At 49.9% G+C, this 14,465-nt stretch overlaps 1 protein-coding gene across 1 annotated transcript in view; it reads right to left on the bottom strand.

Moving 5' to 3' along the window:
* Nucleotides 1–9,759, bottom strand: part of celsr3 (cadherin, EGF LAG seven-pass G-type receptor 3) — a 53,103-nt gene extending 43,344 nt beyond the window's left edge. The window contains 1 exon segment of the mRNA XM_035383094.1: nt 4,133–9,759. Within this exon segment, the coding sequence (XP_035238985.1) occupies nt 4,133–9,626 (5,494 nt within the window). The 5' untranslated portion in view covers nt 9,627–9,759.
* Nucleotides 9,760–14,465: the final 4,706 nt, after the last annotated feature.

The raw sequence follows: 14,465 nt of genomic DNA, 5'->3' as shown, positions 1-14,465 counted from the left end.
TCAGAACTGGGCACTGACAGCAAATTTAAAAAAGACAAAGATTATGATCTTCCAAAAAAAGCCCAGATCTCAGGAAAGCAGATACCTCTTTACTCTAGGAAACACTGCCCTAGAACACCACACTAAGCTATGATTACCTTGGACTAAACATCAGTGCATCAGGGAGCTTTGGCCTAGCAGTGAATGCATTAAAGAAAAGGCCTGCAGGGTTTTCTATGTGATTAAAAGGACATTCTATAAAATAAACATCCCCATTAGAATCTGGTCAAAAATCATTCACAGTGTCATCCAGCCTATTATGCAATATGGATGTGAAATATAGGATCAACTCAGTCAGCAAGATGACACTAAGTGGAAGAAGCATCCAGCTGAAACCCTGCATGTAGAATTCTGTAAAAACATACTACAAGCACATAGACATGCCCTTAACAATACATGCAGGGCTGAATTAGGCAGACTTCCTATTCTCATTCAAATTCAGAGAATGGCATTAAATTTTATTGAGTATCTAACAATTAGTCCAACACACTCCTTACAGTTCATGGCTCTCCATATCCAAGACCTCAGTCGAGAAAACATCCCCTCAGTCAGCTGGTTCTGAACCTCTCTAGAGTAACATTAACACATGCTAATGCAAACCAGCTTCAGATCAGCACTGCTTCACAACAACCCATTAGAGTCAACCAAATCATAAAACACATCAAAAACTCTCATCTGGAGCACTGGAAAGAAACACAATCCCAAAATAAAATGAATTGTTATCGTGCCCTAAACAGGAAATACACACTGATACACACACACGCACGCACACACACACACACACACACACACACAAGCACAATCACACACAGCCTGTCCTTTAAAGCATGACACTTCCCCACCAGTGCAGGAATCTTACTTCAGGGAATTAGGGATATGGTCATTTTAGATAATCAGTACAGTAAGATTTATTAAAATCTATTTTTATTTTTTTTTACTGTGGGAACATCAGCTAATTATCTTTCTGTTTGTTGTATTTTAATAGACATTTTAAAAGACACTTCTATCTGTAAACAATTTATTTATTATGAATAATTCTAAAAATAAATCCTTTACAAAGATTTTGACAAAGGAATAATAATAATAGTAATAATAATAATAATTTCAGTGAATATTTATTTAACCCTCTGTTGCTCGTACAGGATTACAGGAGGAGTGGGTGAGGAGTGGGTGAGGGGTTCTGCTGGGTTGATTATTACAGGATTACAGTCCAGTTGAACCTTTACTGACCTCAGAAACACACACACACACACACACACACACTCGCATACACGCGCGCGTACACACACACATACACACACACGCACACACACACACACGCATACACGCGCGCGTACACACACACATACACACACACGCACACACATGCACACACATGCACACACATGCACACACACACACACACATGCACACACAAACACGCACACACCTGTACATACATGCGCGTACACACACACACACACACGTACCCACATGTTCACACACATGCGTTCACTCACACACGCACACATACACACACACATGTACACATGTACACACATACATGCATACATGTACACATGCACACACACACACACGTGTTCACTCACATACAAATACAGACTAACACACAACCAGACTAACACCTTCATACACACCTACAGACACACACATACACGTGTACACACATTCATTCTGACTCGCTTACTCACACCCTTTAATACACACACAAAAACACCCATACACACACACAGTCTCATACACACACACACACACATACTGTACACACACACATACACAGTCTCATACACACGCACACACACACACACACACACAGTCTCATACACATGCACACACACAAGCATACACACAGACAGAGTCTAATACACACACACACATACACACACAGTCTCATACACACACACACGCACATACACACATACATACACACACACACACTCTCTCACACACACACACACACACACACAGTCTCATACACACACACACACAGTCTCATACACACACGCACGCACACACACACTCACACACACACGCGCACACACACAGAGACCAGCTGCACCACAGCACTCAGAGCACCATTATCACATTTTAATCTCCTGACTCTTTGTGGAGGGGGGAGAACAAAGAGGGGGGAGGAGGATTAAAGCCAGCGGGTTCTCCTCAAGCCCCCTCCCTCGCACCACATGCTCCTCATCTCCCCACCACCATTACCAGGACAACACCAGTACAACCACTAGCGCTATTCATAACAGCACCCAGCAGCCGCTAGCTTTAGTCCTAACGCTATTCATAATGGACCACAGCAGCCGTTAGCTTTAGCCCTAACGCTATTCATAACAGCACACAGCAGCCGCTAGCTTTAGCCCTAACGCTATTCATAACAGCACACAGCAGCCGCTAGCTTTAGTCCTAGTGCTATTCATAACAGCACACAGCAGCTGTTAGCTTTAGTCCTAGCACTGTTCATAATGGCCCACAGCAGCCGTTAGCTTTAGCCCTAATGCTATTCATAACAGCACACAGCAGCTGCTAGCTTTAGCCCTAACGCTATTCATAACAGCACACAGCAGCCATTAGCTTTAGTCCTAGTGCTATTCATAACAGCACACAGCAGCTGTTAGCTTTAGTCCTAGCACTGTTCATAATGGCCCACAGCAGCTGTTAGCTTTAACCCTAATGCTACTCATAACAGCACACAGCAGCCGCTAGCTTTAGCCCTAGCACTATTTAGAACAGCACCCAGCAGCTGTTAGCTTTAGTCCTAGCACTGTTCATAATGGCCCATAGCAGCCATTAACTTTAGTCCTAGCACTATCCATAACGGCACACAGCAGCCGTTAGCTTTAGTCCCAGAACCGTTCATAACGACCCACAGCAGCTGTTAGCTTTAGCCCTATTGCTATTCATAATAGCCCACAGCAGCCATTAGCTTTCGTCGTAGCGCTATTCATAACAGCACATAGCACCCATTAGCTATAGTCCTAGTGCTATTCATAACGGCAGGCAGCAACCATTAGCTTTAGCCCTAGTGCTGTTTATAACAACACAAAGCACCCGTTAGCTTTGGTCCTAGTGCTGTTCATAACAACACACAGCAGTCATTAGCTTTAGACCTAGCGCTGTTTATAAAAGCACACAACAGCCGTTAGCTTTAGTCTGAGCGCTATTCATAACGCACATAACCACCATTTGATTTAGCCTTAGTGCTATTCAAAAGAACACAGAGCCACCCTTAGCTTTAGCTTTGGTGCTATTCAAAATAACACAAAGCAGCCATTAGCTTTAGCCCTAGTGCTATTCATAACAACACACATCAACTGTTATCTTTAGTCCTAGTGCTATTCATAACAACACATAGCCGCCATTAGCTTTAGCTAGCCTACACCAATCCTGCACTAGCCTACTCCAATCCTTCACCAGCCTACTCCAATCCTTCTCCAGCCTACTCCAATTCTACACTAGCCCCCAAAATTCTTCACCAGCTCCAACCACATACGCCAATTTTACCAATCTCCCCCAAACACCTACCACAGCCTCCACCGCAACACAACCCCACTACACACCTCACACCAGCACTCTCTGAGGCTTCCATGATTAGTGCATTAGTCGAATCAGGTATCTTAGTGCTGGGCTACAACAAAAAACCTGCACCCACACCAGTCCTTCTCAGATTAGATTGGACACCCCTGCTCTAATTCTCCACCAGCCTACTCCAAATCTACTCCAACTCCAATCCTTCACCAGCCTACTCCAATTCTACACTAGCCCCCAAAATTCTTCACCAGCTCCAACCACATACGCCAATTTTACTAATCTCCCCCAGCACCTACCACAGCCTCCACCCCTACACAACCCCCCTACACACCTCACACCAGCACTCGCTGAGGCTTCCATGATTAGTGCATTAGTCGAATCAGGTATCTTACTGCTGGGCTACAATACAAAAACCTGCACCCACACCAGTCCTTCTCAGATAAGATTGGACACCCCTGCTCTAATTCTCCACTGCCCCCCCTCCCCCTCCCCCTCCCCCCCCACCCCACCCCCCCGGCCCGCTCCCCTCCCCTCCCCAGGCCCACTACGGCAGTCCTACCGGAGACGGTGACCAGCATGTTGGCGGTGAGCGGGCGGTTGTTGTCCAGCTTGCGGCTGAGGCGGAGCTCGCCGCTGCTGTGGTTGAGCAGCAGCAGGTGCAGCTCGTTGCCGCGCTGGATGGAGTAGTGCAGCCGGTCGGACACGTCCGGGTCGTGCGCCGGCACGCGCCCGATCACGCCGTTCGGGAAGCTGTTGGACCGGTTGGAGACGAAGTTGTTGAAGATGATCTGGAAGTCGCGGAGCAGCGGCCCGTTGTCGTTCTGGTCCACCAGGCGGATTCGCACCGTGGCCCGGCTCACCAGCGGCGCCGAGGTGGCCTGGACCACGATCACGTACTCCGACCGCACCTCGTAGTCCAGGTCGATGAGCGAGGTCAGCTCCCCGGAGAAGATGTCCATTTGGAAGATCTCCGGGATGTTCCCCTCCACGATCTGGTACATGATCTGCGCGTTGGGGCCCTCGTCCGGGTCGCTGGCCGTGATCTGGGCCACCACCGACCCGACCACGCTGTTCTCCTTCACCAGCACCTCGAAGTCGTCCGCCGGGAAGACGGGCGCGTTGTCGTTGACGTCCAGCACGGTGACCTGGATGTGCACCGGGGAGCGCTGCGGGGGCACGCCGCGGTCCACCGCGTAGGCCGTCAGCTCGTAGAACGGCGTGCTCTCGCGGTCCAGCCGGCGGACGGTGCGCACGATGCCCGAGGTGGGCTCGATGGTGAAGTCGCCGTCGCCGTCCTCGCCGTTCTGGAAGGTGTACTGCACGCGGCCGTTGGCGTGGGCATCGCGGTCGGTGGCGGAGATCTGGAGCACGCTGGTGAAGGGCGGGGCGTCCTCGCTCACCGCGCCCTGGTAGCGCGGGCTGAGGAACTGCGGCGCGTTGTCGTTCACGTCGTTCACGTTCACCTCCACGTAGGTGGTGTCGGACTTCTGCGGGATGCCGTTGTCGCGCGCGGTGATGGCCAGCGTGTAGGTCATCTGGTCCTCGTAGTCCAGCTCGGTGAGCAGGGTGATGGCGCCGCTGGCGGGGTCGATGCGGAACTGCGGGATGTTGTCCTCCAGGAAGTAGGTGATGCGGGCGTTCTCGCCGACGTCCTCGTCCGTGGCGCTGATGACCACGACCGTGCTGCCCGGCGGCCGGTCCTCGTTCACGCTCACCGAGTAGTGGGCGCTCTGGAACACGGGCCGGTGCGTGTTGGCGTCGGTGATGTTGACGTGCACCTGGCAGGTGTCGTGCAGCGTGCGGTCGGAGGCGGTCACCGTCAGCACGTACCGCCGCTCCTGCTTGTAGTCGAGCGGCAGCGCCAGGGAGAGCAGCCCCCCGCCGCCCGCCGTGCTGATGGCGAAGCGGTTCCGCGTGTTGCCCCCCGTGATCTGGTAGGTGACGGCGCTGTTGACGTCGCGGTCGACGGCGGTCACGCTGACCACGCTCGTGCCGACGGCCGCGTCCTCGTTCAGGCGCACAAAGTACTCCTTCTGCAGGAACTCGGGCCGATTGTCGTTCACGTCCATGACGGTGATGGTGACGCTGGCAGAGGCCGAGAGGGACGGGGCTCCGTAGTCCCTGGCCTCCACGCCAAAGAAATAATGCTCCACCGCCTCGCGGTCCAGCTCCGAGCTCACGGTCACCCAGCCCGTGGCCGAGTTTACCACGAAGGGAGTGTCCGAGCTGGTCCCCGTCAGCCGGTACTCCAGCCGAGCGTTGTCCCCTGAGTCGGTGTCGATAGCTTGGATGTGCAGGATGGAGTGGCCTACGGGGGCGCTCTCGAGCACGGAGGCCTGGAAGGGCGTGGAGACGAAGATGGGCGGGTTGTCGTTGACGTCGGTCACCTGCACGCTGACGATGCCGGTGTTGTTGGAGAGGGGCGGGCGCCCGTTGTCCTGCGCCCGCACCCGGAGCGTGTACTCCCTCTCCGCCTCGAAGTCCAGGGGCGCCACCACCTGGATGTCGCCCGTCACGCTGTCGATGGAGAACTGGCCGCGGCTGTTGCCGCTGATGATGTTGTAGTGGACGGCGGCGTTGCCGTCCTTGTCGTGGTCCGTGGCGCTGACGCGCAGCACCTCCGAGTGCGGCCGCACGTCCTCGCGCACCGCCACCACGTAGCGCTTCTCCGTGAACTGCGGCACGTTGTCGTTCTCGTCCAGCACGGTGATGTAGACCCGGACCGTGGCCGAGCGCGGGCCGGGCTCCTTGCCCTGGTCGCTGGCCTCCACCTGCAGGGTGTAGCGCTCCACGGTCTCCCGGTCGACGGGGCCCCGCGTGGCGATCAGCCCCGAGCGCGGGTCGATCTCGAAGGCGGCCCGCGCGGCCGCCGCGTCGCCCACGAAGCGGTAGCGGATGTTGGCGTTGGAGGGCGCGTCCAGGTCGGTGGCGCGCAGCTGCAGGATGGGGTAGCCCTCCTCCACGTTCTCGCGGATGGTCTCGCGGTACTCGCCCTGCTCGAAGACGGGCGAGTGGTCGTTGCGGTCGGACACGGTGATGGCGACCATGGTGGTGCCGGAGAGGCGCGGCGAGCCGTGGTCGACCGCGGTCACGCGGAAGTAGTGCAGGTCCATGTGCTCGCGGTCCAGCACCTGCGTGGTGCTCATCAGGCCGGTGGCCGGGTCGATGTGGAAGAAGTCCATGGACCGGCTGTTCATGAGCGGCGCCATGCTGTAGCTCAGACGCCCCGCCTCCCCCGCGTCCGGGTCCTGCGCTGCCATGGCGATGACCGAGGTGCCCGGCGGCTGGTTCTCGGCCACCTGCACCTGGTAATTGTACTGGGCGAAATGGGGGTGCCTGTTCGCCGCTCGCCTGGAACGGCCCGGCGCTCTCTCCCGCTCTTCCTCACCCCCCTCTCCTCCGCTGTCTTTATGCACACCTCCTCCTCTCTCTGCATCCTTGTGTACTTCCCTCTCATTCTTCTCATCCCCCTCTCCTTCTCTTTTCCTGTCCTCATCGCCCTCTCCCTCTTTCTCATCATCCTCATATCTCCCTCTTGCTCTGTTCTCATCCTCTTCTTCTCCACCTCTACCCTTATATCCCTCTGTTTCTCTGTCCTCATCCTCCTCTTCTCCACCTCTACCCTTATATCCCTCTGTTTCTCTGTTCTCATCCTCTTCTTCTCCACCTCTACCCTTATATCCCTCTTTTTCTCTGTTCTCATCCCCTTTTTCTCCACCTCCACCCTCGTAGCCCTCGGTTTCTCTGTTCTCATAGCTCTGTCCCCCTCTCCATGTGTCACTGTTTTTTCCTCCCTCTGCCTGTGAGCTGTTTTTATGACCTTTCCCTTTTCTTTGCTCAATCACATCTGTCCATTTTGTTGCCTTTGTTTTTCCTGGACCCTGCCACTCCCCCGCCTCCTCCTCTTCCCCACCTTCTCTCCTCTGCCCCTGGGCCTCGCGACCCAGCTGCTCCCGCAGCTGACTGACACCTCCGCGTTGTAATGCCACTAATTTACCGGCTTTTAATTGCAGGCGCGTGACTCCCTCATCGGTGTTTAAGCCTTTGCGAGTTGCAGCGTCAACACACGCATCGTGGCAGCTCTCCTTCGGGAACTCCTCCCGTGGTGTATGCTGGGAATGTACTCGCGGAGTCGTTCCCTGACTTCCCTCAGCATCTAAACCTTCACCGCTTAGATTTCTGTTCGTCTCATCGGGATCTTCCTTGCTGTTGTTGCTGTTATGGTTGTTGTTGTTGTTTTTGTCATTGTTATTATTATTGTTGTTGTTGTTGATGTTGTTTTTGTTATTGTTGTTGTTGTTGTTGTTGTTCAGGTTATTTGTAATCCTCCAATGTATTACATCTGAAAGTATTTTTTCTTCCAGCCATGCGCGACGAGGCAAACTTGTGATGGGAGCTGTCCATTGGACTGGTGGTGCTGATTGCTTTAGATTACCAGCGCGAGCCGTGGAGCACAGCGCCTGTTCTGAGCGGTGCAGTTCTCTGGAGTGCAGAACTTCAGAAAGCTCGGGCAAATTCAACGCGAGAGTAACGTCACGGCCGCTTTTGGTGATATCGTCGTTAGCAACATTTGTTTCGAGAGCAGCACGAACAGCTGACACTACAGCAGACGGATCGGCGTTAGAAGATGCTCTGAGGTTGATGGGGGAGCCCGCGGAGTGAGAGAAAGGAGCAACTTCAGAAAGATCAGAAGATTGAGTTGCGGAAGTTTTGGAAATAACAGAAGACACAGAATGGACATTTGCCCTAGTATGGGCAGCATACTCCCCGTTGACTTGAGTTGTGCCATTAGCGGGAATATGACAGCGGTTCTGGGAGTCTGGATTACTCACTGACACATCGCACTCGGGACGCCTGTGGCGGGCCGGAATCCCCTGGGAAGAGCCTTTGGATCGAGCTGGAACACCCCTTTCCCCGCGGGTGCGTGTCCTCCCTGTGCTTCTCCTGCTGTTGGACAGAGACACCGGCGAACCCTTTCCCTTCTCTGGAGTTGTTCCGCTGTTTGAGTTTGATGATGCACTCGCGCCGCAAGCCTTATCGATCGGGTGTAATAAAATACTTCTGTTTGGTCGTGTTTTCACTCCATCCACAGCTAGACAGTGGCAGCCATCTCGGTGGGCACAATGAACACGCGCGACAGCGCGCTTCATAATCAGGTGCGACTCTGAGCACCCGCTCGCGCTGTCTGCTGCTGCTGAGAACACATAACTCGGGTAGGGCCTGCGCGCGCGGCTCTCAGTGTCACCAGCTGTAGCGATCGAATTGCAAACATCGCTGACGACATCAATAAAACTGTAACTGCTACAATTACATTCGTCATTATCGCCAGTGTCCACCTCAAAATATAGATCATGGTAAAAGTAAGAGACTGAAAGCAGACAGCGGGGATTCTCCTGTGCTACAGAACTGGCCCAACGGCTGGGCCCGGGACGCTGGGCGCTGGCCCGTGTAAAGACAAGCAGCAATCTGCACACATCACTTTCACCTCCCAAGCGTTGGTCACTCACAAAGACTCCCCCTGCGGCGACTTTAGCAAAGGGAGAAAGCAACCGAAGGGAGGGTAACCGTGTGTTCGTTCTAGTCCTTTGCACAGACGGCTTTTTTCCATATTGTATCGGGGATGAGAGAAAAGGTGGAACAACGCCCCTTCCCCCGCGGGTCCTCGTACCTGACGGGAGATGACGGCACACAGTCCGTGGCCGCTGTCCCCGAGCTGCTCTTTGTGCATCTCCGATTCCAGAGCACGAAGGTGTTAACGCGTTCAGGCTCCGACATGCGCCCTCCCGACTAATGCAGCCCCAGACGTGACATTTTGAGGCACGGCAGGCAGACTGTAAAATCCACCATGGACGGATCTCTGAATCGACTCCGGCCAAGACCACCGGTCCACCGCAATGGTTCGCTCTCTTGCCGGGTCCAGGGACGGGGTACGAGCCCGAAGTCCGGCTGCAGCGCGCCGCTCCCCTCCCCAGTCCGTCGGCAAACAAAGAGCTGAGAGGCAGGAGGATCAGGAGTCGAAAAATTAGGCGAAATCCCACGAGCAGTGCAGCCATTAGTCTGGTAAGATCCCTGCTCTCCCCCTTTCTCCCTCTCTCTTTCTCTCTCTTTCCCTCTTCCTCACTGATTGTGTGTGGGTCTCTCTCACTCTCTCTCTCTCTCTCTTTCCCGTCCCCGGCTAGGTCGCCAACACCGCCGCCACCGCCCGACACCTTCCCCCGTGCTCCCCGGTCTTTCGGTGGGCCCCGGAAGGTTGCATTTACTCCCTGTGTTCGACTGGACTCGGGCTCGCGGCGTCAGGGGCGCAGCATCTCCGCCTTTCATTCATCTCCAACATGGCTCTCAGCAGACTCGTTGGTACCATCCATCCTCGGACTACACTCCCATCCCCACCCCTCCCCCCGCCATCCTTTCACTAGTCACAGAAATATGGGAGAATGGTTTATTCCAGTGCGCAAGACTGTTACGCCTCCTGCGGCCGCTGCCAGTGCAATATCCATTCTCAGCGGGAGACTTTTAACTATTGTATTCATTTACGCCCATTAATATATATTTTTTATTAAGCTCATGCTACTATGTGGTTTGAAGGTAATGTATTGCAGGGAACGTACAGCGGATACTCGCTTTTAAGTGTCTGAGATGAGTTTGATTCAGACCCTTTAAGCGTCACTATTTCACCTGTGTTTGTCCCAGCAGAAATATGTCACAGATGGACTTTGGTCATGGTGGGGATATATATATTTTTATCCGTTCGCCGGCGCATCACAGAACAACTCACACGCGAACGAAAGCCGTCAGAGCTCACATGTGACCTCAGGAAATGTGCACATATCTCGCTCAGTGGATTAATTACTCTCTTCTGCCCTGTCACAGCCGTAGCCTATATTCATTTCAACTGCTACGAAATGCAATCTAGTTATCTGAGGTGGATATCAAATAATGTTGCACAGGAGCTGTTTCCCACTCATTAAGAAAGGTGAATATATAAACGCACCTCTCACACATTCTAACTTAAATAACATAAAGCAGGAAATGACACGTCTGCGCGAGGTGCATGGGCAAGCATGGGTATCATTTTAATAGGACACCAAATGTTAACGCAGGATGGTGTCACTGCTAGTCACGAATTAAAGTTTTTAATCTTGACTGCTTCTACATCGTTCGTAAACATATTTAATGCTCACTTGTTCAAGTGGTGAAATGGCAGGCCATCTGAAACGGCCACGTTATCGATTTATTTTGATGAAAATTCTCTTTTGTGGCAAATTCTCCCATACTAATACTAGTTTTAGCACATACACAGAAAAGGACGCCTCGTCACTTCGATTCATCATTGGAACATATAAGACCTTTGCCTTATCAGATCTCGTTGCTCTTGTTAGCTGAGGATACATGCAAATGCCAGTTAAATGACGTTAAAATCGGTTTTTAAATGAATTATTGCAGCTGCATTCTGTAAACTACAAGTTGCAACTGTTCTGTTAGTCTAATTTCTCTAGAAGACCCAAGAGCAGAGCATTATTTACTGGCTAATTATTCACAAGGCACATTGGTTTTTGAGAGCTGGCCTGTGGCAAAACGGTTTAAATTTAGAAATGTTCTTAAGATTGAAAATGGCCTCTCATACACCCGGCTTTTCGATTTGTTACATTGCACTTTCTCGTTATAGCTAATAGTAACCTTCTACATTGGGAACACACTGATAAAAGGTCATTTGAGTCCAACAGGAAGTGAATGGTCAAATATTAATTTGCAACAGCAAGTTAGTATTCAGCATAAAAGTCCGAATGTCTGACGACACAAATTTGGAAAATTTAATTGCTGTGGCAGTTTACCGAAAATGACAGTGCACACTTAATCAGTTTAGCTTACCATTTGTACTCGTATGCATTTACAATCTTTGGTTTAGCCAACTTTTTTCAAATACAAAGTACAGAATGTGTTAATAACAGCAATATAGATAGCACACAACATATAATTTCCTTTATTATTATTATTATTATTATTATTATTATTATTATTATTATAGCTAATAATAATAACAACAACAACAACAGCAACAACATTAGGTCCGTGATACGGTCATCAGCATTCTCATTGCGCATTTGAATAGAGCAGGCACACAGACCTCTTAAATTGAGTTTACATGTTGATTTTATTTCCTACATAGACGCAGAAGGCAGTGTAATATAGTAACAAAGTTACTGTTTGGGTTGTAATTTCAGCTCAGTTTCGTAAAGAGGCGGTGTGACAAGCTTGCGTTGCCGTCAGGCTTTAAAATAACAACTTTTTCTTTCGTCATAGTTTAACATTTCAACAAAAATGTGCCGGTCACGACGAACGAAATCGGTGTGGTTCCATATTGAAAGCGCTTAAAAGGAACGAAAAACAGATAGCCTAAGTAGAGCAAAGCTGGAAGAAAAGAAAAATCCGAAAAATAGGCTACCAACTAATTCAAACACTAGGGGACATCCAGTATGGAAAAGCGTTTATATTTCGATTAGATTAACCAGCAGATGTGAATTGGTGTGATGGGTGACACCCTTCCATAGAACGAGTCGCTGGATCAATATCCGCTCGCGCAACACAGGATTCTTTTTTGTGCCGCAGGCCGCCAGGCCACAGCTAGTCGGCAATATGAGTTACCATGGGAACTAGGAAAGAGGGGGTTGGGGAAGGGGGGTCCTTTGGTCTTTTTGCCTGCCAGCCAGAGATATACCGTAATTACACGCCCGCTCCCCCACCCCGCCCTTCTCGGTCTGTAGACACTCTATGTCACCTCGTGCTAACCCCTCCCCGAAGTCTCAGCGGCAGGGGGTGGCAGCACGGTGTACATCTGGCCGACACGACAATGATGCGCTAATGCATATTCAGGAGAGAGTGTGAGAGCGAGCGACACACATCGACGGAAAAACGCCCATTGTTATCGACATTCCCAATTTATTCGGAAGAGCCGTCCTGTCACTCTGAGGAGAATCCGGTGAACGTGATTGAGACATATGGCGGGGCAGCTGCACAGCGCGTGCGGGTGATTGTGTTGTTGTTACCACGACGGAGGATGCGCTTGAAAGAGCCACGCTTGGTTGAAAGGAACAGCGAACAGCCATGATGCCAACCACCCTTGATCTACGTTAAACTACCTGTAAAGTCATACAGACATGCGTAGACTCACACTGCACGAGGACACGAACACACAGACACATAAAGATACAGCATTCAACCTATTATGGGACTGAACTGAAAATGATGTCATTGGTGATTCGGGCAGATTATGTGATTATGAGGCCTGGTTGGCTGCTTGCTTATTGGATTCGGACATGGAGCTCTGGCAATTTGATCATTTAATTACATTTCCCTCCCACAAGCCAACAAGGACGTACTGTGTGTGTGTGTGTATATATATATATATATATATACATATATATGCGTATATATATATATATGTGTGTGTGTGTTTGTCTATATGTATGCATATATATATATATATATATATATATGCATATATATATATATATATGTATACATATAGACAAACACACACACACACACATATATATATATACGCATATATATATGTATATATATGCATATATGCATACACACACACAAACACACATGCAGAATTGTCGCCCTCACTCTCTGTGTCACACACATGGATATAGTTATCCAGGTCAGAGGGTTTTGTTTGTGAAAAAAAGAGTAAATGAGTGAGAGAGAGAGAGAGAGAGGGGGGGGGAGAGGGAAAGGGTGAGCAAGATAAAGGAGGATAGAGCTTATTTCAGTGTGCAAACTGTAAACAAATGGTAGAGTGTGCGTATCTGTGGGTGTGAGTGTGTTTGTATGGGGGAGTGGTGGTTTATAGGCCAGCTGTGCATAGTCTCTTAGTCAGCCACTGACCCAAATCACAGCAAGCCAGGCGAGAGAGAGAGACAGAGAGAGAGAGAGAGAGAGAGAGAGAGATAGACAGAGAGAGAGAGAGACAGAGAGAGCAAGAGACACTCAGGGATGACATTTCGATTAAAAGGAATCTGTAAAATTATTCCACTGTAGCTTGAAGCAAATGCATTTTCATCGTTCATTCTGGAGTCATTGTATCTAGCATTTAGATACTCTCTGATGTGACATACAATGTTTTAAAGTTATGTACTTTTTAGAATCAAGACTGAGCACAAGTCAAAACAGAATGCACTATAATACTACAGTACATACAATTCTATACCTTACTGAATTTCAGAGGCAGCAGATTATCGCCTGCTGGAATTAGTAAAATACATTGTATATATGCATGTGGAATGTACACACGCACACACACACACACACACACACGCACTGAGCACAGTGTATGTTTGTGTCGGTCAGTTCTCTCATGTAAAACAGCGTTTTGAACCTCGATATGTCTTAAGCAAGCTACCCAGTGGTGAGTACATGTTGTTTGAAGTACAGTAGACATATGCATGGCCATAGCAGTTGTCGAGGATCTGCACTGGTACACCTTTATAGAGAGCAGACTGATCGTTACCACTAGGGCTGATCAATTTCATTTCCTGTCTTTTGAGGCTTTCAGCAAATGCATATATGTATATATATATTTGTGTGTAAATATGAATGTATACCTATATATGTCAATATATTCATGGAATGTGTATACAGTGAGCTCCATAATCTTTGGGTAAAATATTTTGTTTCACCATGTAGAAATTACAGCATACATAGCCCCCCCCCCCCCTCCCCCATTTCTGGGTGCCATAATGTTTGGGACAAATCGCTTCATGGGTGTTTCTGATAAGTCAGGTGTGTTAAAGTGTCTTCAGTGCAAGTATGAGAGATTTCATTATCAAAAAAACAAAAATGTATTAAAATACCCTTTAATAAAAGCTGAGAATCTGTACTTGTGC

Source organism: Anguilla anguilla, chromosome 11, assembly GCF_013347855.1.
Source record: "Anguilla anguilla isolate fAngAng1 chromosome 11, fAngAng1.pri, whole genome shotgun sequence".
NCBI classification, from domain to species: Eukaryota; Metazoa; Chordata; class Actinopteri; order Anguilliformes; family Anguillidae; genus Anguilla; species Anguilla anguilla.
This window is presented reverse-complemented; position numbering and strand designations above follow the sequence as displayed.